General features: G+C 32.3%; 2 protein-coding genes across 7 annotated transcripts; one reads left to right on the top strand and one right to left on the bottom strand.

Annotated features, from left to right (window-relative positions):
- Positions 1–1,541: 1,541 nt before the first annotated feature.
- LOC105786235 (target of rapamycin complex subunit LST8-1) lies at positions 1,542–6,545 on the bottom strand. 4 transcript variants are annotated; one of them, XM_012612588.2, is made up of 11 exons: positions 6,378–6,544; positions 6,165–6,281; positions 5,450–5,551; positions 5,204–5,316; positions 4,488–4,557; positions 3,921–3,998; positions 3,179–3,295; positions 2,993–3,087; positions 2,793–2,872; positions 2,618–2,677; positions 1,542–1,810 (listed from the first exon to the last, which is right to left on the bottom strand). In XM_012612588.2, the coding sequence occupies exons 2-11, from the start codon at positions 6,270–6,272 to the stop codon at positions 1,683–1,685; spliced, it is 951 nt and encodes a 316-aa protein (XP_012468042.1). In that variant the 5' UTR covers positions 6,273–6,281; positions 6,378–6,544; the 3' UTR covers positions 1,542–1,682. The 4 variants fall into 4 exon arrangements, with proteins under 4 accessions (XP_012468042.1, XP_012468041.1, XP_052490922.1 ...); XM_012612587.2 differs by lacking the exon at positions 1,542–1,810 and adding an exon at positions 1,927–2,231 and having other exon boundaries at positions 6,378–6,545; XM_052634962.1 differs by lacking the exon at positions 1,542–1,810 and adding an exon at positions 1,927–2,231 and having other exon boundaries at positions 6,165–6,284; positions 6,378–6,531.
- Positions 6,546–17,134: 10,589 nt separating this feature from the next.
- On the top strand, positions 17,135–24,359 carry LOC105786234 (carboxyl-terminal-processing peptidase 3, chloroplastic). 3 transcript variants are annotated; one of them, XM_052634952.1, is made up of 13 exons: positions 17,135–17,650; positions 17,744–17,825; positions 19,373–19,503; positions 19,652–19,699; positions 20,458–20,544; positions 20,879–20,957; positions 21,172–21,260; positions 21,928–21,963; positions 22,381–22,500; positions 22,626–22,712; positions 22,800–22,949; positions 23,449–23,556; positions 23,710–23,858. In XM_052634952.1, the coding sequence occupies exons 1-13, from the start codon at positions 17,315–17,317 to the stop codon at positions 23,752–23,754; spliced, it is 1,398 nt and encodes a 465-aa protein (XP_052490912.1). In that variant the 5' UTR covers positions 17,135–17,314; the 3' UTR covers positions 23,755–23,858. The 3 variants fall into 3 exon arrangements, with proteins under 3 accessions (XP_052490912.1, XP_052490906.1, XP_012468035.1); XM_052634946.1 differs by having other exon boundaries at positions 17,143–17,650; positions 23,815–24,359; XM_012612581.2 differs by lacking the exon at positions 19,652–19,699 and having other exon boundaries at positions 17,146–17,650; positions 23,815–24,359.
- The last annotated feature ends 2,109 nt before the right edge of the window (positions 24,360–26,468 follow it).

Raw genomic sequence — 26,468 nt, 5'->3', positions numbered from 1 at the left:
TTGTGATGGTGATAATTTTGTGTTTTGTTTAAACCTCACTAAAATTAACATTTGGTATCTGTAATTTGATGTTAAATATTTTTTTTTCTTGGTCCAATTTAATTTCATTCCCAAGCCCTTTTTTGGTCTAATTTGATTGTTAAACTTGTAATATATTAACAATATTAATTCTTTCACGAGGTAATAAAGATAATGTATGACCATGATAGATGACATGATTTTTTTCTGTATTTTAAACATTTAATTACTTTTTGTTTAATTAATTTATTTTATATTAATTTTTTAATTCAAGCTGATTTTTTTTTGGATTTTTAAAACTCTTATTCTTCAATATCCATTTGTTAAACATAGCTTGGCACAATTTTTGAACACAGATTTCCTCTGTTACTAACTATTTTTGTGGAATTGAAGAAACTATGTTTTAAACATGTAGTGCCTCTTACATCATTCCTATAATTAGTAGTTAAAAGTAATCTCAGCCCCAGTGAGTAAAACAAATAAAACTTCAAATAAATGTACTATTTCCTGTCATTAAACATGTTGGTCATACCTTAACTATTTCTACCCCATAAAAAGGCTAACATTGTTAGTTTTTAGAGTTAATTTGTATAACATTTGAAAATTTTAAGTTCCAAATTGAACAAAAAAAATGCTCAAGTGTCAAATAAGGAAAAAATGACAACTTTAGGGACAAACCAAGAAAATTACTTTAGAAGGGCCAGAGATAAATAATAAATTTTAGAGTTAAAATGTAAATTTGCTATTAAACTAACTTGTAAACTTTAAAGAGACTAATAGACATATATACCATTTTTGAAGTAATAATGCCAATGCCAATCCTTTATCTACACCCCTGCTTATTGTTTTGAGCGCGTGAAGGAAAAAATAAATATTATATTACGACACCCAGAATATGGATGGAAAATAAAATCATATAATAAATATATTTATGAAAAATAATTTTAAAATGGTAAAACATAAATAATACAATTTACTTTATCAAAAAAATTTATTTATTTTAATTAAATAGATATCTAATTAATCAAAGGCTTTATAACAAACAATATAAATTTCTGTATCGAGAAATACCAGCGTATTTGATTGGCTTGTAATGGTCAGCCAAATTACTCCCTACTCCCTAATCCATTCCCAATTCCATTCAATTGCTTCGTTCAAATTGTATGGCAATTTAAAATTTTCATTCCCATTAAAAAATTTAAAAAAAGTATTGATTCAACCGATATTTACCTATTTTAGATCAACCAATCTAATGGCTTTCTTCATACCAATATGCCAACCAGTTCCAGTCTAACTGGCCGACGTGGTTCAATATTCCCCAAAATCAATGAAAATGCCCATTTGGTGATCACAAGGAATAACCCCGATATATTTATTTCAGCTCACCTAAACATTACAGCAACAAAAGCCATTTGACATACCAGCTTCAGCTAAACAATTTTTTTTTTAATCTTTTAAATTAAAAACTCGGAGATTTCAGCTCATGAAAATGCAGAAGCTCAAAGAGATGGAAACAGATAAAATACAGCATCATCAAACAACTATTTTTGAAGTAAAAAAGCAGGCACTGTAACCATCCATGAAGTTAAGATCACTGTACAAACAGGATAAGAACAGAAACTTCGCATCTCTTTAAGTGAACCGTTAAATACCTGATTCAAGGTTTAAGATGGAGAAGGCTCAGCTCCATCATGTAGTGCACAGCAGACAGTGGCTTTATGATGTCCTTGATATGTCTTTATCTCTTCACCACTTGTCATGGACCAAAGCTTAGCTGTTGTATCAGAAGAAGCTGCATGGTATATCACACAATTCTTTATATTGGGGGAATTAAATTAGGAAATATTGCATTTTCTAGAAAGAATAAGGAAATTTCAGTTATTGAGTAGGCCTAGCAGAGCAATGAAGTAGAAGAAGAAAGAAAATCTTTAACATTTTAGAGCAATGTAACAGCCATTTCATAATGGATTTAGGGTGGCCAATCGCCATGTCTGTCATTCCCTGATCCGCAATTATGAATGCATGAAAAGATCACCAATGGCATTAAAGTTCCACAATTCAACCAAAATGGCTCCAATTGAACAGAAATAGAGAGCAAAACGGGGCCGGGGGGGGGGGGAGCCTAAGATGGTATATGAATATCTTTTCTTTGATCTTGGAAGGGAACCATGGATTAGGCTTGGAAACCCAAGGATGGAGCAGCTTAACCATTTCTGCAAAGTGAGAGGAAGAAAGGTACATGTCTTGGTGTTTCATGAGTTTTAATCCAATACAAAAATCTTCATGCAATTGTTTAGTATCAATAAATCACATTAGAACTAAATAAGTTAATTTTGAAGATGTGAGTTGTTTTAAAGAAATCACAATTTTGACAACCATGACAGTTAATGTAGCATCCACAGTGCCATAATAACATATAGGGAGACAGATGCCATCATGACTTGGGTCAGTAAGTTATGATAGTCATACTAGAATCTACGTGATTCTGTCACAGGTGTTCAGGAACAGCCGAATATATGTGGATGAAATAAACTAAAGGCACTGAAATGGTTAGAAAAACTGATGTATGATCCAGACATGAAATATTAAAGCCAAATACCTGTTATGAGATATGCACCATCCACAGAGAAAACACAGTCCCATACCCAGCGCTGATGTCCTGAAACGTAATAACATATAAAACAAAGAAAAACCTCTGAAAATCAATTTACAGCTGGGTTAATTTATGTGGACGAAATTATAGCATGGCTTAAAGTTGAGATTTCAGTGCATACCTATCAATGTTTTCTCCAATGTGAAGCCATCGACATTCCATATCTTGACAGTGTGGTCAGAAGATGCAGTAGCCAAATATCTGAATGATATGTTAACAGTAAGTACACTAGCATCACAATGCAGAAACAAAATTAATTGGATCCTGAAAGAAGCCAAAAATGAACAGAAAAACCAGAAGATTAATCTTAACCAGTACAACCTATGGGGTTCACAAAACTCGGGAGAAAGGAGACATTTGAGTATGTATCCATTATGTGCTTGTAGCTTGTGAAGTGGCTCAAAGTTGGTCATAGTCTGCAAGAAGAAAAAAATTAATGCTTCTTAAGGAAAAACATAATAAGTTGATAAAAGACCATTGATAACACAACCTAGATAAAATTGTAACCTGGTTTCCTCTTAATAGGCGCCAAACATAACAGGTACCATGATTATTTGCAGCAACTACCAAGCTTCCATCCCACATGACTGTAAGAGACCTCACAGCTGTATCAACCTCGGGCACCTAGATTTACAAAATTGATAATAATTGACAGTTTAATATACATGTTCTCAGGTTCATCAACGAGTCTTTTTTTTTTTTTTTGGGGGGGGGGATGTGGGGAAAAAGGAGATTGAGGAGTAGAGAATTAGATGAGAGGATGAGGAAAGAAGCAGACTATGCAATTATTCAAGGCCTACGCATGAATATTCAAGGCATTTCTGAAGGATATAAGAGGCAGGAATAAATGAACAGACCCAACAAAGAAAACAACCAATTTCCTTAGTCCAAGTTACTAAACTGCAGTCTAAAATCCACTAAATTATTTTCCTTCATGTGATGACCATAATATCTAGCTACAAGTGCTTCCAGGCTCATCCATAGAGCTTTAAAACAGTTATCTTTAATAAATGCATGGATATATTCTATAACTTTATGATAATTTTGTCAATGAAAAATGAAATAAAACAATCCTCTACAAAAGTCAATTTTTTAAATATGGTACAGAACTACCAATGTAGATGCCCACATAGGCACAAAGTTCATGTTGATGCAAGAGACATCTCACATATAAGTTCTTCATTGAAAACGGTAAATCAAATAAGAAGAAATAAACAGTACAATGAAGATAGAAGAAAGAAAAGAATACCAATTCACAGCTGCAAGAATTAGCTGTCAAATCCCATACACGAATGTTACCATTCTGGTCACCAGATATCAACTCGGTCTACAAAACCATGGAATTGCAATTAAGAAAACATGTCAAACAATCAATGCTGTACAAGTAAGAGAAAATAAACAAGAGCAACAAGAGAACTAGTGGGAAGATATGCTTTGCTGGATAAATACCGTTCAAGAAATATCAAAGATGAACAAGTCCAATAAAATTTATTCTTCTTTGGTTGGTTAACATACATAGTTTTTTCAATCACCATATTAGCACGAAGACTATGAGAAACAGGTAGGTTTGTTAATTAGCATACAGGTATTTAATGAAGCAAAGCAAACATCTCAATACAGCAACAGTATTAGAACCAAGAAATAGAAAGAAGGAAATGGACATCTAAGAAAAGCCAACATAACCTCTGCTTAATGCATAATTTGCATTATACAGACACATCTTCTTTTGAAAACAGTAACTTTGCAGAATATAATAGCATGCTCAGAAAAATATTCAAGTAAATACCACTGTAAAATTTACATTATATATTATCACCTGATTTGGATGTAAGACAACGGTGTTAACTGCACCACGACTTTCATATTCCCTTTGGCAACCAGGAGCTCTGCATTAGACTTAACAATGTGAAATAAGTCTATATAATATGCACATAAAGGGAAATATAATTAAATAAATCCGTGTTAGGGTATGCACATAGGGGCCATGCCTTTGTTCTAGACAACAAAAAAGCATCAAACCCTTTTGGACAAGGCACATGACTGATGCAGTTAGGCACTTTTTTTTCCTAAAGCTGTAGGCACAAAAAAGAGCCTGCCTAAGTGAAGTCCTTCCTAATTTCTAATTTTTAATTAATTTTACCATTACTAACAAAAAGAGGATATTCAACAACAAGCATGGCACCATAAGGAAATCATTCATATTTGCCAACAAAAAAAAAACAGAATTTTGCATGTTGTTGCATAAACTGAACAACACTTTTAGAGTTTATTATCATAATTATATGTCTTAAGCTTACATGTGTATGTATGTGTGTATGCACACAGATATAAATATATGTATGTATATGTATATCTATAGACATACAAAAATACATACGTAAATATTGCGTCTTATTTCACTCAGCCTACTGCATTTTTTGGGCCTTACTCCTCAGGCTATATAAAGTTTCTAGCGCCTAGATCATGCCTTGCACCCTTGACAGCATTGCAATAAATTAAGGCCCCTGGTCTGCATGCACAAATTTAATCTACCTTAAATCCCAAATCTTTACAGTGCCATCCTCAGAACCAGAATACATCCACTTTCCATCACATTGAAATCCTACAGCCATAACATTATTTGTATGCGAATCATAGCTCATTACCTGCCATGTAATCAGTATGTATAAAAGTAAAAAGTAGTGCCCAATCAAAGTCAATGATATGAAATGAAACAGTAGGACTAATGTATGAGAACAAAGTCCGTGATGATCATGCAGAAAGGGTAGAAGAACATACAGGTTGAGGGCTGCTGGAATTAATATCGAACAAACGAATGTGAGGATTACCAGCTGCAGCCAAGTAGCGCTTGTCTGGGGTTATTTCAAGCCGATTAACTTGCTGCAGGCATCACATAGTGAAATTAAATCCCATAGAAAAATTTACAGGAAACTTACAGCTTCAAAAACACCAACTAAACTAAGTTGGAGGTAAGGTGTCATTCACTCCTCACTTTCTCAAAAGCATTTTAACAGATGAGCCCGAATTTTGCATCAACCACATAAATCATCTCAACGAGATAGAATTATCCACATGAATGTTCTTTCCCCGATATCACCAACCTAATGTCATCCCTATCTAAAGATAGATAGTAGATTGGTTGCAGATCATTCATCTTTTTCCTGCATTATTTAACTTAAATGCAGGGACCTCTTAGTTCCAACTTTATCTTAAATCAAGGCCTTCAATTTGCACAGAATAGTAATTAAACAAAGTATAACGCATGAAATAGGTCCAAAAACACGTATCCATAATAAACCTTTTTGCATCCCAATATTTGTAAGTCGTAACAATTAGAATCACAAAAAACTTACAATTGATGGGCAAATATTCATAATTTTATTTCAAATGCAGAATTTCCAACAAGAAAAAAAATATTAATTCCTGAAATCCTTAAAGTATGAAACAGAAGAATAGATTTAGGGAGAAAAATGGGCGAAGTAAAGGAACTGACAGAATCGGGGTATTGAATAGTACGGTAACAGCGGCCGCTTTTTGCCTCCCAAAATCGAATAGTGTGATCATAGCTGGCGGTTGCTAGTATGACCGACGGTTGTGTCATCTTAATCTGCTGCTAATCACCATTCATTAACCATTAATCATCAAATTAATACATCTTTTTACAACAAAAAAAGAAAAATGAAGAAATGAGTAGCTAAGAGCTTACGTCTGGATCATGTGAAAAGAAAATGCTAATAACAATTTGGGAAATAGAGGGGAAATGAGAATTATTCAGGGTTTTTGAGAGAGGGAAAGGGAGTGACGGAGAGGAGAAGCATAACTCTTTTTTATATGGTCAAATGCCTTTGACTTCTTTGTTTAGGTTTGGTCTAATTTAGTTTCCAAGCCCAACAAAACCCCAATCTTTTCGGCTCAACTATCTTTTCTTTCTTTCTTTTTTACAATTTTTTTTTTGTTAAAATTGATTTTGTTTAACTTTAAAAATGATTGGAGGATTACCGATTGAGTCTTAACTCGATTCGTACAGGCGTTGTTGCTAATGTATAAGGACGTGAGTTTTAGTGCATTGAAACGCATTATTCTCCTATTGATGGGTTGAAAATGAGTTATGGATAGTTCTAGATATTGTGTCAAAAAGAGTAAATAATATCAGAACCTATAATGTAATTATTCAAAAAAATTTATTCGAGGACATTTTTTAAGTCTATGGAGCGCAATGGATCAAATGAGAGATAATATTAGTTAAGAAAAATTTAAGTCCTCTATGTTTATTAAAGTAGGAACTGTTTCCACTAACTCAAATACATTAATGAAGAACAATGAATAGTAGACTTGATCGACTCAGAAAGAAGGATGGTATCAATGTGTCATTGATGTGGAGTTTTTTAATATATATGACCCAAATACTACAAGATGTTGGGAGATCTTTGAAAGGTTAAATATGGAGCTAACACAAGTGCCTCCAAGAGTTGCCACAAATTCTCAACATGCAAACAAGTATGTGTAGAGACAAAAGGAGCAAAAATGTTATGTCGTTTCTAATACCGCGATAAAGACTTTTACAAACATTTTGTTGTATTTTAATAGTGGTTATTTGAGACATATGATTGGTGATGAAACAAACTTAAAAGGTATTGAGAGTTGCTTTGAGGGCAAAGTCACGTTGGAGATTAAAAGAAAGGAAAAATCATTGGTAAAGGTACACTAAATATTAAAAACTTTTTGAATATTAAACAATGTTGTTGATATAGGGGTTAAAGGTAAATTCAATAAACATAAGTCAATTATGTGTTTAATGACTTCATGTACAATTCAACAAAGACAGTTGTAATGTTATTAATAATGAAAAAGTTGATAACATAAAGGGAGCAAGAACCTTTGATAACTATTGCAGGATTGTAAATGATTACGTACATGACAAAGCTTTAATTCAAGATTTAAAGGTTTGGCACCAAAAGCTTGGTTATTTGAACTATCCAAATCTTCAAAGGTTAGTTTGATATGATGTAGTGTGTAGATTTCTTAAATTTGGTAGTGCAGTTGTAAGAACTTGTGGAGATCATGTTCTTGAGATATATTCCTAAAGAGTCTAATAAGGTAGCAGGTGCAATAGCAAAATTGGCTCCCTCACATGATGAAAACTTCCATATGTTTGAGATCCACCCTGTGGCGATTCAAGAAGTTTTAAAAGAGGACAATACTAGAGGCACTTTGTTTATGAATAGTTTCATGTAACCTTTTATTTATTTTAGTTATATTACTCCAAAAAAAGACCTCAAAGTTGCTACATAGAGATATACGAAATATGTGTTTTGTTTTGATGATTTTTTTTTTAGATTTACTTACGTTGGCTTTTTGAATGATAAATCTAAAGTATACTGCACTTTTAAAGGACATTGCACCAAATTGATGATAGAAAAAGAAAAAAAATCATAGGAAAAATCATATACATCAGAAGTGATTATGAGTGTAAGTTTGAAAAATGAAGAATTTGTTTATTTTTGTGACAAGCATAGGATGGCACATGAGTTTTCAACTTGAAAACCACTTCAATAGAATGAGGCGGTAAAAAGGAATAATAGAGTTTTTATAAGACATAGTCAAGGTTATATGAATTTCAAAGAAGCTACCAAGTAAGTTACGAGTAGAGGCAATAAACATAGCATGCTACATTGGAAATAGTGTGTATCTCAGACTAAATACTACACTCATTCCCTATGAAATTTGGAAAGATAAAAAACCTTCTATTAACTATTTTCATATTTTTGGTAATACATGGTATATATTACATGATAAGGAACATAAAAGGAAGTTGGATCCTATAAGTGATGAATGGAGTTTCCTTAGGTATGCAAGTAACAACTGTGCTTATAGAGTGCTAACAAGAGAATCAATACAATGATGAAGTCCATTGATGGGATTGTACATGATGAAACAAAATGAATCAATAAGACAAATAAAGATGACCATGGAACTGAAGCAGAAAGTGGTCAAATAAAGGTTGAGAAAACATTTGTTGATGATGTGCCCACAAGTCTCGCCACAAACCAAGCAACTACCTCAAAATTACAACCATCAATTATAATACAAAAAACCATCTTTTGGAATATGTCATTAGTAAGGTGAATTAAGGAATAAAAATTAAAGGCAAGTCACATTCAAACTATAGAAACATGATAATATTTGCTTATTACATTTCAAATATTGAACCTAAGAAAGTGGGAAAAGCTCTATAAGATGAACTTTGGTTACATACAATGCAAGAAGATTTGTTACGGTTTGAGAGAAATCAGGTAAGGAAGATGGTGTCTAAACTTGAAAACTACAATATCCTAAGCATTAAGTGGATTTTTAGGAATAAAACTAATAAGTTTAGTAACATTTTTAGAAATAAAACTAGATTAGTTGCATAGGGGTGCACTCAAGTTGAAGGAATAGATTTTGGTGAAACATTTGCTCTAGTTGTAAGAATTGAATCCATCATATTATTATTGGTTGTGGCATGTCATTTGGATATCAAACTGTACTGGATGAATGTCAAAAGTATCAAATTATACCGGATGAATGCTCAACTTAAGAAATTTGTTGATTCTAATCATCCTAATCATGTCTATAGATTAACAAAAACTCTATATGAATTAAAGCAAACTCCAGAGCTTGACATAAAAGGCTCACTGAGTATTTATGTAAGAAAGTTTTGTTAGGAGGAGTGTTGATACAACTCTATTTATTAAAAGAGCTAAATGAGAGGTTACAATAACAAAATTTATGTGGATGACATATTTTTTGCTCTACTTCATCAAAGGAATATGAAGATTTCTTAATCTCATAAAGGTTGAATTCGAAATGAGTATCATATTTCATTGGATTTCAAATTAAGCAACTCAAAGGAGGACCTTCATTAGCCAATAAAAGCATGCTCGAGTCCTAGTGAAGAAATTTGGGTTGGATACTTCAAAGGTTCTAAGAACTCCATTAGGTTTGAATGATAAACTCACAAAACATGAATTGGGTATGGCAACAAATGTTGCCACTTATCGAACTATGATTGATAGTCCTATATACCTTACAACTAGTTCATCGTATCATTTTTATGCATTGATATATGTGCAAGATATCAAGCATCTTTAAAGGAATCACACTTGAAAGCAATCAAACATATAATTAGATATGTAAATGGTCCTTTGAATTTGGGTAATTTGTTTATTAAATATACTAATCTAATGATGATTGGGCAGGAAACTTAGGTGATAAAAAAATTGCCTCTAAAATATGCTTTTACCTTAGGAACAATTTAGTCTCATGGTATAGTAAGAAGAAAATTCCTATCTCTTCTCCACTTCTGAAGCATAATACATAGCAACTAAAGCATTATGTGCTCAATTAATTTGAACGAAGCAAATGATTGTGGACTATGATGTGGTCGTCATCATTTTATTGTTAGTTATTAATTTTTTTTAACATTAATCTCATTATAGGTTCTTATCATATATGCTCTTTTTGATACAGTGATTAGAACTACCTATAGTCCCTCCCCAACCGTTAAATAGGAGAATAATGGGCTTTAGCGCACTCGAACCTACATCATTCTGCACTGATAACAATGTCGATACCAATCGAACTAAGACTCAATCTCATCAGTTATTAATTACAAATTTGTGCTTAAATAGAATTACATTTTCTTGCTTTGTTTAATCTTTTATGTTTAATACATATTTTAGTTGTTGTACCCACTTTGAAATACCTTGTTAGAGTTGTGTGACCCGAATCCCGTCACTTATTACAGAAATAAAATAGAGAGGCAAAATAGGGGGATTTGTAGGGTGAATGACTTCTTCTATTAGACATTGATTATAACAGGGTTGTTTAATCCATAAATAAATGTAGTCGAACTCCTCTTGTATCGTGTGTTTTTCAACATAGTGAATTTCTCTTCCTCTGTGATGTGTGTTTTCCGTACTAACTAAAATTTACGACAATAGTATAGCTACGGTGAGTAGAGATATCATATCCACGAGGACTAAAATTATTAGTAATAACCATTTTCTTATTATTAGCCAGCAATTTGGAGTGATGAGTTTTAATCTAAAATTACTAAACTAATTTAACTAAGAACACAATAGAGAATGAATCAGGAAAATAATCGAAAGATAACTAATGAAAAAGACAGTACTGAGGAAAGAATTCACCTAGACTCCTTCTATTATTATTAATTTGATTTAAACGATTTATTCACTTGGTGTCTTGATTCGTAGAAATCCCTAATTTAATATCTCTTTCGAGAGTAGAAACAACTGACTCTAGGTTGATTAATTGAAATCTTTTTCTAATTAAAACCTCTATTGTCGCATTAACTCGATCTATGGATTCCCCTATTAGATTTGACTCTAATCCAGTAGATTTATGTCGTCCTATTTTTAGGATTGCATGCAACTTCACTCAATTAAGCTAGACCTACTCTTAAATAGGGACTTTTGCTCCATTGAATTAAGCACATTAAACATGAATAAATATCCGAGAAATATTAAAACAAGAAATAAGTATACATAATTGAGAACAAGAATCAAGTATTTATCATGTAAAACACAAATTAAATAATATAATTCGTCATAGGTTTCATCCTCCCTAGGTATCTAAGGAATTAGTTCATAATTTTGAATAAAAACATCTCAAAGTCAGAAAAACCACAAGAAACAAAGAAACTCATAAAAACTTCAGAAGAAATTAAAATGAGGTCTTCGATCTTGATGGAAATCTACTTCCGAAGTGGCTCCAATGATGTTCCTTGAGTGTTTTCTTCGATCTTCTCTGATGGCTCCCTTCTCTCTTCTTCTAATTAGTATTTATAGACTTTAGAATGCCTAGAAAACCTAAAAATTGTATTTTTCCGTGCATTTAGGAAGCAATGTGCAAAATCGATACAGACTGGCACATGGGCATGTGCCTAGCCCGTGTGGCTTTTGCAATCTGCTCTTTTTCTCCGATTTTGGCTCAGTTTTCGCTCCTTTCACTCCCAAATGCTCTCCAACATATAAAAACATAAATTTAAAGGAGTAGAAGCATCAAATTCACTAATTTGCATAATTAATCATCCAAAAACGCATTAAGAATGAGATTAAAATATGTTACTTTTATAGCTTATCACCCTGCCTATAGTTTTTCCGGCAAGAATTTTCCACGTAAAATTTGTGTGTGCTTATTTTTCTTTCTTATTGCTTTGCAATCATTCCCATTGTTATTATCCAACCTGATTGTAACATACCTCTTTTAACCTTATGACAACCTTGATTTATGTGATTAACTTGAGGGAAATAGTTTTAGTTTATCTCTATGTTTCGATCTTGGTTAAAGTAAAAGAAAACAAGTGCAAAAGATCTAGAAAGGAGAAGTGATTCAGAAGAACAAATCGTTAAGGAATTTTCACAATCATTTGAAGAAAAAGAATCGAGTCAGACTCCAAATAATGAGTCGAATAACTCCAACTCAGAAAATTCTGAAGAATCAAAATAAGAAAATGTTGCAGAAAATGAGTCCAACTTAGAAAGTGACTTGTCTAAAAACTTGAACACCTTCTACTTTTGCAACTAATCCACTGCATATTTCTGATGAACAACAAACTCCTGAGCCTACTGTTCTAATCGGTGTACCCACATCTGCAGTACCTATCATAGACCTTAATGATTTGAGTACCTGTGTAGTGATTCCTTTTAATCCTAAATTAGCAATAAATTATGATACTCCTGTTGATCAAGGAAACCTCATTGCCCTCACTGAGAAGTAATTACAGAACAGGCAGCTAAGTCTACAAACGACGTGGAACCAGTTGTGCTCATTAAACTTGCCACAAGTGAAGGTGTGTTTTCTACTATCCCTCTTATTCTGAGCCTGAGGAAGATCCAATGCCCCTTTCCAAGCTATAAGCCAGGGTTAAATGATGCCAAAAAGAAAGGCCAAGACTCCTCTAGCTCCACTACCTAAAGCAAAGAAACCCCAACTTTTTTTAATTAAACCTGTAGGAGCAGAATGGATATTTTACAACAAACATTTACTAGAAGAAAAGGATGTGAGACTAGAAGATTTCACCAGAGTTGGAGTGGTACAAGCACTAAGAAAGATGGGTTTCTTGACAACTGCCAAGTTTGCCCAACAATACGTGAAGAGCATTGTGTTGGACTTCTATGCGCACTTGAAGAAGGACATCACCAACAAAGAATAGTCACTTTAATTTCAACCCATCTATTATTTGTGACTTTTTGGGAGTCTTTGAATAGGAAGTGTATAGCCCAATATTTGCCCGGGACAAAAAAAAACAGACCCAACATCAGATAACCCAAGTGAAACCCAAACTTGGCCCAAAATATCAACCCAATTACAAGCCCAAACACCCTGGCCTAACCACCTAAACCTAACCCAATAACCCAATTAAAACACTAGCCCAATTTCCCACCGCCCAAATGGCCCAAAACAAAAAAGGATCTGGAAACGCACCTAGGGCCTTCTGACCCCTCTGCCATTGTCCCATCGCCGCGCCACCAACTCTGCCACCTGCTCCATCAAACGTCAAATACCTGCAAGAAGGATGAACACGAAAGCAGCAAACAGAAACAAGCTAAACCGAAAATAAATCATGTGTATATCTCGGTTATAAAAAGGGAGATCTAAGGCTTGTAAAGTTTTTATTTTACGAACATAAAAATAAATAAAAACACAGAGATAATTTCAAGGTTATTTGCTTCGTTTTTTTCAATCTTTCTATTTTATTTGTTATTGTTATATACGGAAGTAAAAAGAAAAGAAGGGGAACTCACCTAGCAGATCCCGCAGCCACGGTGCCGGAAGCCACCTTTTTGTCGCCGGATTCGGTTTAGAAAATGTGGTGGAGGGTCTTTTCTTTTGGTTTTTTTAAGCTAGGAGTGCCTGGCCTTTGTGTGCGTTTATAAGCGAGGCTGAAATGCCTCTTTTGCGCAACGTCGGCCACCGGACACGGTGGCGCTACGGCCGGGAGCCTTGGCCGGATTTGGAGAAGAGAAAGTGGGGAGAAGGGTTTTTGAAATTTTTTTTAAGATGGGGGTTGAAATGAATTTTTAAAAAAAATTGTGCTTCAATAGCCCATAAAATGGCGTCATTTTGTAACTAGGGTTTAGGTGCCAAAACGACGCCGTTTTGGCCCTGACCCGCGCGTCGACCCGATCCAACCCAGGGGATCAGCATGTTTTTGATTAACGGGCTAATTGCACTTTCAGCCCTTCAGCTTTTTAATGTATTTTTAATTAGGTTTTTTTAATTTTTTTAATTTCACCCCACGTTTTTTAGCGATTTCATTTTGGTCATCGCTGGAACGACGTCATTTTGGAGGAGAAGGGAAAATTTCCCTTTTAGTCCCTCCATGTTATGCGTGCGTTCAGAAAGGTTCCCCTTTTACTTTATTTGCAGATTTGTCCCCCCAAAGTTCTGTTTTATGTTCAAATCAGTCCCTTTTTTATTACTTTTTGCTATTAAATTAATTAATTTTAATAGTGTTATCAGTATTTTTACTATTATTATTATTTTTAATGTTACTATTACTATTATCGAGTTTATTATTATTACTTACCTTATTATTATTATAATTTTTTTTACTCGTTCATACCTTTTTAATTTCAAATTTAGTTATATATATACATACATTTTCATAATATATATATACATACGTACACATATATATTTTTATAATTTATTTATATATATACATACATACTTATCTATATATATATATTTTTATGTTTTATAATTTATAATTTATATACATATCTATATATATCTATATACATATTTTTAGTTTTCATAAATATACATACATACTTGTATTTTTTTTATATTTTACAATTTATATATACATATATCTTTTACATTTTATTCATATGTTCTTTATTTACGTTTTCGTTATTATTTTAAGAGAATGTTACTTTTATTTGCCTATATACTTGTTATTTTGTATAATTGATTTGTCCTTTTATCTTTTGTTGTTGTTGTTGTTGCCCGTATTATTTATGCTTACATCATCGTATTTATTTTTGTTTTGTTACGCATATTGATACCATGTTTTATTTCTACTATTTCGTGTTAGATTAATTTTATTCAATGCATAAATAATGATTTTTGAATAAGCAAAATCTCGTGTTTAGATTCGAGAAGGTCGTACCCTAACCTAAGAGGTTTCGTTTTTCACAATAAATCTAAATACACGAATCTTTTCAAACTCAAGTTTTAAACGATCTCGGGAATTAAGAAGCGATCGTGTCCTAACTTACTGAGCATGATCCCTTTTTTCTCTCAAGTTTTAAACGATCTCAGGAATTAAGAAAAGATTGTGTCCTAACTTACTAGGCATGATCCATTTTTTAAATCCGAGATAGCTAAATATCTTTTAAATAAGTAATTTTTTGGCATTCATTCGCGCATCGAGAATTCAAGGCATTGTGTCCTAACTTACTGGATATAATTCTCTTTCTCGATTAACATAAAATATGCTATTTTCTTGAAAATTTTTAACATTTCAATAAAGGATCATATTTTTAAAACTCTTCAAAATTTTCAATTTTCAACACTAAAAACACTAATTAATTAACTAGGTACCAATTTTTGGGCGTTACGAGGGTGCTAATCCTTCCTCGTGCGTAACCGACTCCCGAACCCGTCTTTCTAAATTTCATAGACCAAAAAGCGTTGTTTTAATAAATCGAACTGATTATTTAAAACAACCATTTTTTGATGTGACCCGATCACACCTCATCAAAAAGGATTGGTGGCGACTCCCATTTTCATTTTCATTTCCAAAATCCAAGTTGATCTCGTTTTATAAAAAAAAAGTGTCAACAGGAAGATTTCCAACGTTTTAACTAGAGGAGTTAGAACAACCTGGAGCAAAAAGCCTAGAATACCTTATTTAAGCTTAAGCAAGTTATATGTTGCTCTTCACAAGCTTGCAATTGTAAGATGCCTACATTACATGATACTTTAATTCGAAAAGCACTTGGTTTCATCATTTATAAAGTTAGGGGTGAGCGTTCGATCGAATCGATTGAATTTTATTTTAATTAATCGAGTCAAATAAAATAAAATTCGAGTTGAATCGAGTAAAATTGTTCGAGTTAAATTAAAAAAGTTGAACATGTCAAATTTAAAGGATCATTATTTAACTTATTTAGGTCCAAAACTATTATTTTAGAAAAATTTTAAAATTTTAATTGTCTTTATATATTCTTTAGAATTCTTTATAATTTTTTTTAAATATAAAATTTTTAAAAATTAGTTTGATTTTTTTTTTTATAATTTTTGTTGAGAGAAAGACCAATTTGATCATTTTCAAAATTGACAATGACCAAATGGGTATTTACATCAATCTATTATTTAAATTATTCGAATTGTAAAATTCAACTCCACTCGAACTCGAAATTCGAATTACTTAACTCGATTTGATTAACTCGAAATTCAATTTTTTTTCAAATCGAATCGAGTTTTACTTACTCCTATTTAAAGTTGGTAACTCTACTGGACATGCTTGTTAGAGTTATATGACCCGAACCCCATCACTTGTTAAAGAAATAAAATAGAGAGGCAAAATAGAGTTGCTTCCGCGGTATGGGCCATGTCGCACAGGTTAAATCTGTATAAAACTATACTTTTTCTATTAGACATTGATTATAATATGGTTGTTTAACCCTTAAAATATGTAGTCGAAAACCTTTTGTATTTTTGTTTTTCAATATTAGTGAATTTCTCCTCCTCTATCCATACTTTTTTTCCCATTTTTTTAAATATGTGTGTTCTTATTTTTCTTTATTATTATTTTGCGATCATTTATACTGTCATTATCGACGATAACATATCAATGCTATTTTATTCATATTACTAAAATGCGAACTCAACTTCCATTTCCTCTTGATTTATCAATTAATTATGGTACTAATATTTTTATCAATTAAGCTTCTAATGTTAATATATTCTATCAATTTGATTTTGATTTTAATTATTCACTTTCAAAACTAACATATATTAAATTGTTAAAGTATCAATTTATTTAATATCGAAAATGAAAGAGGGAGTAGAGAAGTGTTTTTACCAAACATATAAACACAAGTACAAGTGTTCTACTTTTGCAGAAACTTATTACAATAATGTTTTTAATGTGAATGCATATGCTGAACAGCAATAGAGATTGGAATTAAATTATATATTTTTATAATTTCTAAATTGTTAAATTAAATTATTATTATTTTTGAGGTCAGAATATAATTTTATTATTATTAATTTAAAATTTTATAAGTTATAAAAAGTTTGAATTGAAAATTTACCGGGCCACCACTCTCTTAGTGGCTCCGCCACTGTTGAAGAGGGTGTTGGATTCTCCCGTTGGCGGATACTCAAACACGCAACGCAACCCATTTGTTTGCCACAAAATTGGAGCAAACAACACTGAATAAGATTCATTTGGGCCCCGCCTACACTAAAATCCCGCCAGCAATCAAATATAATGGTTAACAAAAATCCCAAGGAATTCCCTCTTTTTAGAAACTTGAAGATAATTTTTCCGGGAAAAAGAACTTGAAGATTTTCTCACAATCCAAACATTATTATTCCTTCATTCTAGTCACTCACCGAATAATGGAGCCACTCTGCCCGAATTTTGATCTCCTAAAATCCTCTTCGGTTCCCCTCTTTTCACATCGCTTGTCGTCAATAAATCGCGGCATTAGCAAAAGGTCGAGTGCGTCATTTCCCTGTGTTTCTTCCTATAATCGAAACTGTAATCATCAGGCATCGGTTAAAACAGAGGCCCCTCCGCAACAACAACCCAACGGTCATGACTTGATCAAGTCGTTAACAAAAGGGTTTGTTGGTTTCGCCGCTGCGGCCACGGCTCTGGCCTCCGTTTGTAGTGATTCGCCGGCTTTTGCTGAGTCCCTCACAGTTGCTTTCCCTGTTTCCCGCGCTCAAGAGGTGACTCGTTTTTCTAGTTTTTATTGTTCAACGTAATTTTAAAAATTGAATTGAGTTCTTAAATTACTGATTGATTGAAGGTTTTTGTGCTAGGTAAACACAGTACAGAGAACTCTTGTGGAAGCTTGGGGACTGATAAGAGAAACATTTGTTGACCCAACGTTTAATCATCAAGGTAATTGGGTTGTTTCCTTTCACCATTTCTTTTCTTTTCTTTTCTTTTCTTTTTTCTCCGAAATGAGGCAATTGCGGTTTATTGTTATTACGAGTAGTACAGTATTTTTTGGGTTGAAATCTGCTATTAGGCCTAGTACTTGTATAAAATTTGAGATTTGATATAAGTATTTAAAAGTTAAAATTTAATACTCTTATTTTTCAATTTAAAATTTTAGTTTAATCATTTTCTTCGTGGTTAGATCTTGTCAAATTTGTCATTTTAACATGATTATTTTTTGCCAATCATATATCATATCACGTGAGAACAGTTTAATCAAAATTTTAAATTGATAACTTTAGACAGAAAATACTTACCATTTTCATGATTGTAGTGAGATTTTAAATTTTTTTATACATGATAGTATTTTATTTTAAATGATTCTATCATTAAAAATGGAAAAATAAAGTAAGCACTCAATTTTATTTACCACTCTTTCGTAATTAACCTTCCATCAAATAAATTTTTACAGTCAACGCTGACTTGGAAAGCTGATATGGTCTATGACGTGGCTGAAATTGAGAAAAAAAATTTATTTCCTGAAAAATAAAATGTTAATTTAGGAAAAATTTGAATGTTAAGTTTTTATTTGGATGCTTTATGAGCTTATTTACAATACTAATTAAAAGTTAATGGCTTCTTTTGATGCAGTGAAAATATATGACTTTACCCAAGTGGTAAAATTTAAAGGCTTTTAGGTTATTTAAGCCAAAAGAATATATATATTATATACATATATCATGGTTTTAGTTTTACATGTTAGAACCTAGGAAGCCTGGACAAGTGATACAAACACTGCAACCATGGGATTTCAGAAAAATTAGACATGGTTACAGCAAAATACGACAATAAAATAGAATTTTCACATTATAATATACAATAAAAATATCAATTTGATTTTTTCAATTAAATATTCGCATACAAATAATTTTAATTTAACTATTTGAACCTTAATATATTAAACTAAAGGACTATGATTAGGTACATGGGTTTTTGAGTTATATTTAAAAATTTAAAATAAATAAATGAATATATGTCATCATCTTAATTTTATTTATGAAAAAAAATCATACGTTCAGATATGTTATCGTGTCTTAACCATATTTTGATTATGTTTTACTGTACTTATATTTTTGATGTGGTCTATGCTATAAAATAGTGCTATATTGCTAGTCAATTGTTCATAATAATCAATTAATGTTCCATAAATGCTTTGCTATCCAAGTTGTGTTAAACTTAAACCATAAAGGAAATGCTGTTGAAGTTTGAATCTAATATCATCATCTGCAATCGTGTCCAAGTATTCAGGTGCCATGAAAAGTTAAAAGTCATGGGATTGAGATTCTTAGGCTTTCAAATTCCTTGTGGATGATTAGATTTTCACGAACGATTTGGAAGGGAGTGGACATAGTATTATGTTTATTTGCCTGTTCTTCTATTACTTAGGAACTAAAGAACTATCCTATGTATGATGAATAAATAAATTCTTGAGAATTACTCTATTGCAGACTGGGATTTGAAGTTGCAGCAAACAATGGTGGAGATGTTTCCCTTGAAGTCGGCTGATGCCGCATATGGTAAAATCAGAGGAATGCTTTCAACTCTTGGAGATCCCTTCACTCGAATTATCAGTCCAAAGGTATCACAATCAGCTTCCTATGACTTGTGTGAATTGTGCTTAGCTTTATCTAGGATAAATTTATACGAAATTGATACTACAACATATTACATACGATGAATTATGATGTGGCTGCTACTCATTTGTTATGTCATTTCACCTTGCCAAGTTACTAGTTGCTCTTAAGGACATTTGGATCGCGTTATCTATATTACTGGTAAGAATGTAAGATTCTATCATCATATTATCATATTTGATTCAACAATTTTTCATTGAGTCGGTAATGTGATGTTACCAACAATGTCAAATTTTGGTAATATAAAAGTAATCTCAACATCACACGTTTTAAAATAATAATAATCTTCTGTTTGGTAATGTGAGATTTGTGACAATTTTATCCACATTTAGTGACCTTAATCCATTTTCACTAAACCATAACGAAATAGTAATAAATACTAATAAATCTTACTTTTTAGTTCTTTGATATAATCTCTGAAGTGAGTTATTATTATTGTGTTATTATTTGAGGAAACTTAACATCCTGTCTATTATATTACATTTTCTCGATTACATTACCTTAATTATTTAATAATTATTATTATAAGTTGGGGAAGTTTAACATTTTATATTATTATTGGTATTATCTATATCTTATTTTCCTATATTCATAGTTAACTTTGACGCTAAGTATAATTTAATAACTTTTTTCATACTTATTTATGATTAAGGATAAAACATACTATTAGCTTATCTTATCTTCTCTCAATCAAACAAAAGATCTTACATTCCAACCCATTGAACAAGAAAATTTAAGGGTGAAAGTAATGTGATAGGTAATCCAAATAGGGGGCGATCCTAATCCAAATTCCCCTTGGCTTTACTCAATCCATGTGATTATAGTTTTTTTCTTTTTTGATTGATGAATCTACATCAAAGGATTACTTACCATTCTATCTAACACAATTTCGCTTTCAGGAGTATCAAAGTTTTAGAATTGGAAGTGATGGGAATTTGCAAGGAGTTGGTCTATTCATAACTGTCGAACCAAAAACTGGTCATTTGGTGAGTGCAGAAATTTAATCTTACAATGCCAACCTGCTGTAGTAGCTCCGGAAAAATCTAGGTGACAAGGAATTTAAATTTGTTTAGTTCATAAACGATAATGGATTGGATATGAAGAGCTTTCCTTCATGATTATTGTAAACTTATTAGCACAATTTTCTTCCCAGAATGTTTTCAGTTTTTATTAACACAAATGAATGCTTTCTACCTTCTGTTGAAATTTGATAGTCAATCGTATGTCTGTTAAGATGTTTCTTTTTTCGGGCATTAATCATAAGTTTCTTCCCATAAGATGTTTCAATTTTGTCTGTCATAATTTATTCAAATCATGCAGGTTGTTTTGTCATGCGTAGAGGGTAGCCCAGCTGCTCGTGCTGGTATACATGATGGAGATGAGTTGATTGAGATTAATGGTATGCATGTTATTAAGCCTTTGACCTTGCCCCTACCAGGGTTACATATTATAATTTTCTTGATATATCGTGACTGAATTTATGTGGGACTGTTTTTGCTTTGTCAATTCAAATCTAGAAATACATTTCTTTCTTGGAGATGTCCTTTTCCAAATATTGTTCTTCTGTTAAATTTAACTCTGCTTACTTTTGCATGCTATTCTCGAGGTTTCAGGGCAGAGACTTGATGGTGTTGATAGTGAAGCAGCAGCCCAGAGGCTTAGAGGCCAAGCCGGAACATCGGTTACAGTAAAGCTCCACAGAGTAATTATCCATTCTGATTCTCTGTAATGTAAACGAAGATTAAGTTTTCTTCAGTAACCTGCATACGATATGATCATTTTTATCTTGACAGGACATGTATTGATTTGAGATCAGGCTTTCTTTAAATTCATTAACCTAATATCAGAAACAGACATGTTCAATTTGTGCATCCATTTCAAAACATTGAGTGAATTAAAGAGAGTTGCAATGTTCTATCCCTTTGTCACGAACTAGTAGTTATAATCTCTATGCATTCATAGCAAATCTAATGTAACCCTGCTTCAGAAGCCTGATTCTTAAGAATCTCCTCAGCATGTGGAAGATGGAAATTAAATTTTACTTGGTTGAACTTTAGTGCATAACCTGTCTCACAAAAGCAAGCAATATAGCATTGTGAAAGTGCCATAAGTGTTTGCATTGTGAAAGTGCAATATAGCATTGTGAAAGTGCCATAAGTGTTTGCATTGTGAAAGTGCAATATAGCATTGTGAAAGTGCCATAAGTGTTTGCATCTTTTTTTTTAGTAAGATTATATGTTTCATTTAACTCTTGAGTTCTTTTCTTTTGGGTATTACTTTTGCTAGCCAAAGAATTAGGCCAGATGTAAAAACATTGTTGGTTCTCATAATGTTATTATGCTTAACAAAACTGATATTTTGGTCTGCAGGGAAATGGTTCAGGAAGTGGTTCTAGTATCAAAGAGGTAACAAACCGCTCAATATTCATTATGCTGGCAAAGCTATGGTGTTTATTAAGGCTCCTTGTGGTTGTTGCTTTTCTTTCTTTATATATATCATTTTCAGAAAAGTTCAAATTAGATAGTAAAAACCAAGTTCATATATGATTAAAAATGGCTACTTCTTTGAAAATATTGTTTGCTTTGGGGTTAAATGTGGTTTTTTTTTTGGCTTCTAGAAGAAAAGTAACAGTCACACGCAGCCTCTTGTTTTTTATTATTGTTTTACTGCTGTTGATTTTCTTCACAACGGATAGAAAGGAAAGTTGAAAATTATCTACAATAATCAAGCATTTATGCATACAGCACCAGATTATAGGTATAATGGAATTCTTTTATATAGTTTCTATCTGTTAATTTTGAAACATGGCTCTTTACTTGAAGGTCAAACTACCTCGTGAGTTAATTAGGCTTTCACCAATATCCAGTACCGTCATCCCTCATAGAACCCCAGATGGCCGTCTAACAAAGACTGGTTATGTGAAGCTGTCAACATTCTCACAGGTATTAACCAATTAACGGTGCTCTTTTTGTCATGAAAAAAGGAGTGTGGAAGTAATGGTCTTGTAACCATGACTTGTGATCTTATATTTTACCACCAGATGGGTTAATAAGAACTTCTTTGACAGACTGCTGCTACAGAAATGAAGAATACAATCCATGAGATGGAGAACCTGGGTGTACAATCGTACATACTGGATTTGCGGAACAACCCGGTGATTTTCCACTACTATTTTTCTGGATTGAATATATTTTTTATAGAGTTTCTGTCCTTAAATTTCTTCTCTTAAATCATTGTGCAGGGAGGTCTAGTGAAAGTTGGACTTGATGTTGCTAAGATATGGCTAGATGGGAATGAGACTCTTGTGAACACAGTTGACCGTGATGGGCATATGTCACCCATCAACATGGCCAATGGCCATGCTCTAACTCATGATCCTCTTGTTGTTCTTGTGAGTGTCTTGACATTTAAAATTTTCCTGACAGGAATAATTCTTATTTTTCCTGTTCCTTTTGTGTTTGTGCACGTGTGCGTCTTTACGTAAGTTCTCAAACGGTTTATCTCTTGTAGTCCTATAATTCATGGCTTAGCTGGAATGCTGGTGCAGCCATTCTTGCCACCATGCAAATTTATTGGAACATGCTTACATTCTGGTCTAATATCGAGTTTACATGGTTGATCAGACCCAAAATCCCTCTATTTATGTTCTACCAACTACTAACTACTGATGGAAAACGTAACCTAGATCAAGATAACATTTCTCATGCACAAATCATTTTACTAGTTCATATGTTAGTGGACAGGTCTGCCAAGATATGATAAAAATTTTAATATGTAGCTTCTCAGTTCATATCAGCCAATATTGAACTAGTTTATCTTTTTTCTTAGTTTAAGGATTTATTAGGGTAATGTTTTCTCAACATGGAAAGTATTTTTATTATTTGTAATAGGTGAACGAGGGAAGTGCTAGTGCAAGTGAGATTTTGGCAGGTGCACTACACGACAATGGTCGAGCTATCCTTGTTGGCCACAAGACTTTTGGCAAAGGGAAAATTCAGGTAAGTTTAATGTTCAGTTGTTATATGCTAATCTTTCCATAGCAAATCTCATTGCTTCCCATCCAAAACATTGGGACTGAGCGCCATTGGTGCATGTTATGTAATTCACTTTGGAAACATAAATGCTATTTACTTGAATGCCTTTGTCAACAGCATCAGATGGATCACATCCAACTGTTTCCCAGCAACATTAAATGAAGCCTAAATCGTTCAAAGCTTTATTCGACATAATTGCTGAATGATTTTCGGTCAGTGCAGAGTATCACGGAGCTACATGATGGATCTGCTCTTTTCGTAACGGTTGCGAAGTATCTATCACCTGCTCTTCATGACATAGATCAGGTTGGCATAACACCTGATGTGCAGTGCACGACCGAGATGCTGAATTCACCGAAGGAAACACTGAAGGGAAAAAGCTCGGTTTCATCTCTAGAAGCTGATTCATGCATTATGGTAGCAGAGCATGAGTTGGACATTCAAGAATCCAAAGGTACAGCTTCTTGAAACACATGATTCTGCAGAACCAAACATTTAGATCCTAGAAACAAGATGTATATATATATATATATATATATATATATATATATATATCAAAAGTTTGAATATAAACCCCATGCTCTACTCAACTATCAATTAATACAGTCAATGTAAGTTGTATATCAGGACTTTAGAGTGTTAGACTACACATTAAGAGCCCGTCTCAAATGCTGTGGAAAGTAACAAATAATTGCAGATGATTTGTATGAATAATTCATCATTTTATTTATTGGAAAAATATCTTAGAAATACTATGCTTTGATTCATTGATTGTTGTGATCTTTGTGATTATTAGTGAAGTATAGAGTAATCCATAAGGTACATCAACCAATGCCTTGATGCCAACTTATAAAATATATGATTATCAAATTTATTTATTTTTTGTTATCAATAAAATCCGTCATTTTAATAAAATTTTAGAATGAATTTTGAAATTTTTTTATTATCAATTTTTTGTCCTTCCAATACAATTTTAGAATGAATTAAAATTCATGAAAAGAGTAATAGCCTACAAAAACAAAGTTTAGGCTCGTGAGTATGCTTGTGTGTAAAGAAGGTATTATCATTTTCACATATTTTATAAAATGGTATTAAATAGTCGTGTGTTATCTTAATTTTTTTAAATTAATACTAATATTTAAAATTATTATTCAAATCCCGATTTTAAAAATATTTTGATTTTGAATGAAATAAATTCTTCAAAATTAGTTATATTCCTTTTAATAACTTGAGAAAATAAGAAAGTTTTTAGTAAAAACATCTCTTTAGGTGCTTCCGATTTGATATTGAGTAAATTGGTTCATTTCAAAAAAAAAATTGGAGTAATTTAATATGTCAATTTAAAAAATGAGCAACTAAAGACAATTAATCTTGACACAATCTGCGTGGTAGTTAGAGGTGCTCATGGGCCGGGCGGCCCGGCCCGACGGTCCGCCCGAAATATGGGAGGGTTTGGGTAAAAATATAGCCCGAAATATGGGCTTGGGCAAAAAAAACCAGCCGGCCCGATATAATAAATATATTTATTTTTTAAATTTTTTAAATTTTAAAATATTTTTAAAATACTTTTTTATTATTTTTTAATTTTAAAATATTTTTAAAATACTTTTTTAATTTTTAAAATAAATTTTTGGTATTTATTAAAAAAATGGGTCAGGCTGGGCCGGGCCCGGGCTTATGATTTTTTCTCGGGCCGGGCCTGGGCAAAATTTCAGGCCCATATTTCGGACCGGAGACCCGGGCCAAAAAATTTTTATGGACCCGGCCTGGCCCATGAGCACCTCTAGTGGTAGTCCACGTGTACCAATTTGCTTCGATTTTTTTGAGAGAGATCACATGCCATGATTAATTGTCTTTGAATTTTCACTTTTGAAATTGATAATGATTAAATATTTTCGATTTTTTTAGAGAAATCAATTTGCTCAATAACGATATATAGGAGAGGTCTTTTCACCAAAAGCTCTTTTAATAATATTTTCATTTTAAATTAAATAGGATGTGTTTTGCAATTAGGGATAACAATAGAGTGAGACGGAGGAAGATGTTGCTAAATCCACTACTGCTCTACAGTTATACACTCTGCTCCACCACCCACCCCACTCCACTATGGATGTATAATCTTGAAAATTATTACCACCTCCATGGATATTTGATGCATCCATCCCTGTTCCATCTCATCCTGTTCCACTTCAATTTAGTTTTTGTTACTTGTCTTACTATTTTCAATCTTTTTAAAATTAAGTAAATATTTAAACATAAAATATATTGATTTTTCTATAATACTTTATTAAATTTTTACCATTTTAATAGTTATATATACAAATGTAAAATAATAGTTTCATATAGTGGAGTTGGGCAAGACAAGTAATTATCATAACTACTTCATACCTATTATCCAAAAGAAAAAACTCACCCCGCCTCACATCCACCTTTTTTTTTAAAAATACACTCCATTCATAAGAGATCGTTTTAAAATCTAACAAGCGATTCGGATTTTGCCATCTCTATTTGCAATGAATAAGTATTTGATTATTTGATTGTCTCAGCATTCCAATCGAAACTTAACATATGTTGAAAATATTGTATTATTTTTATTTGAGAAAATCCACTCTTGTTTTCTTTAACAAAAGATAAAACGCAGAAATAATTTTATGCACTTAGAAAAATTTTAAATAACAAAAATAAAATAAAATATGTTAATGAATTTTGTCAAAATTCTAAGGTTGTTTGAATTAAATAGGTGAGATAAAACGATTGAACCGAGAATCAATTAGATGACCGATTTAAAATTTTAAATCGTTAAAATAAAATTTATATGAATCAGTTCAACCAATAATTGATCCGTGCTTTCTGTTTATTGTTTCCTTCAATCTTTT

Source organism: Gossypium raimondii, chromosome 1 (assembly GCF_025698545.1).
Source record: "Gossypium raimondii isolate GPD5lz chromosome 1, ASM2569854v1, whole genome shotgun sequence".
Classification (NCBI taxonomy): Eukaryota; Viridiplantae; Streptophyta; class Magnoliopsida; order Malvales; family Malvaceae; genus Gossypium; species Gossypium raimondii.
The sequence above is the reverse complement of the archived record's forward strand: the minus strand, read 5'-3'. Positions and strand labels throughout refer to the sequence as shown.

Excerpts from the sequence above, each read along its gene's own strand:
- LOC105786235 (XM_012612587.2), bottom strand. The coding sequence starts at position 6,272 with ATGACACAACCGTCGGTCATACTAGCAACCGCCAGCTATGATCACACT. Across the intron at positions 3,088-3,178 it reads GCCTATTAAGAGGAAACCAG|ACTATGACCAACTTTGAGCC; the intron begins GTTACAATTTTA and ends TTCTTCTTGCAG. Across the intron at positions 2,678-2,792 it reads ATTGGAGAAAACATTGATAG|GACATCAGCGCTGGGTATGG; the intron begins GTATGCACTGAA and ends ATTACGTTTCAG.
- LOC105786234 (XM_052634946.1), top strand. The coding sequence starts at position 17,315 with ATGGAGCCACTCTGCCCGAATTTTGATCTCCTAAAATCCTCTTCGGTT. Across the intron at positions 21,261-21,927 it reads TTACAGTAAAGCTCCACAGA|GGAAATGGTTCAGGAAGTGG; the intron begins GTAATTATCCAT and ends TTTGGTCTGCAG. Across the intron at positions 22,713-22,799 it reads TGGATTTGCGGAACAACCCG|GGAGGTCTAGTGAAAGTTGG; the intron begins GTGATTTTCCAC and ends ATCATTGTGCAG.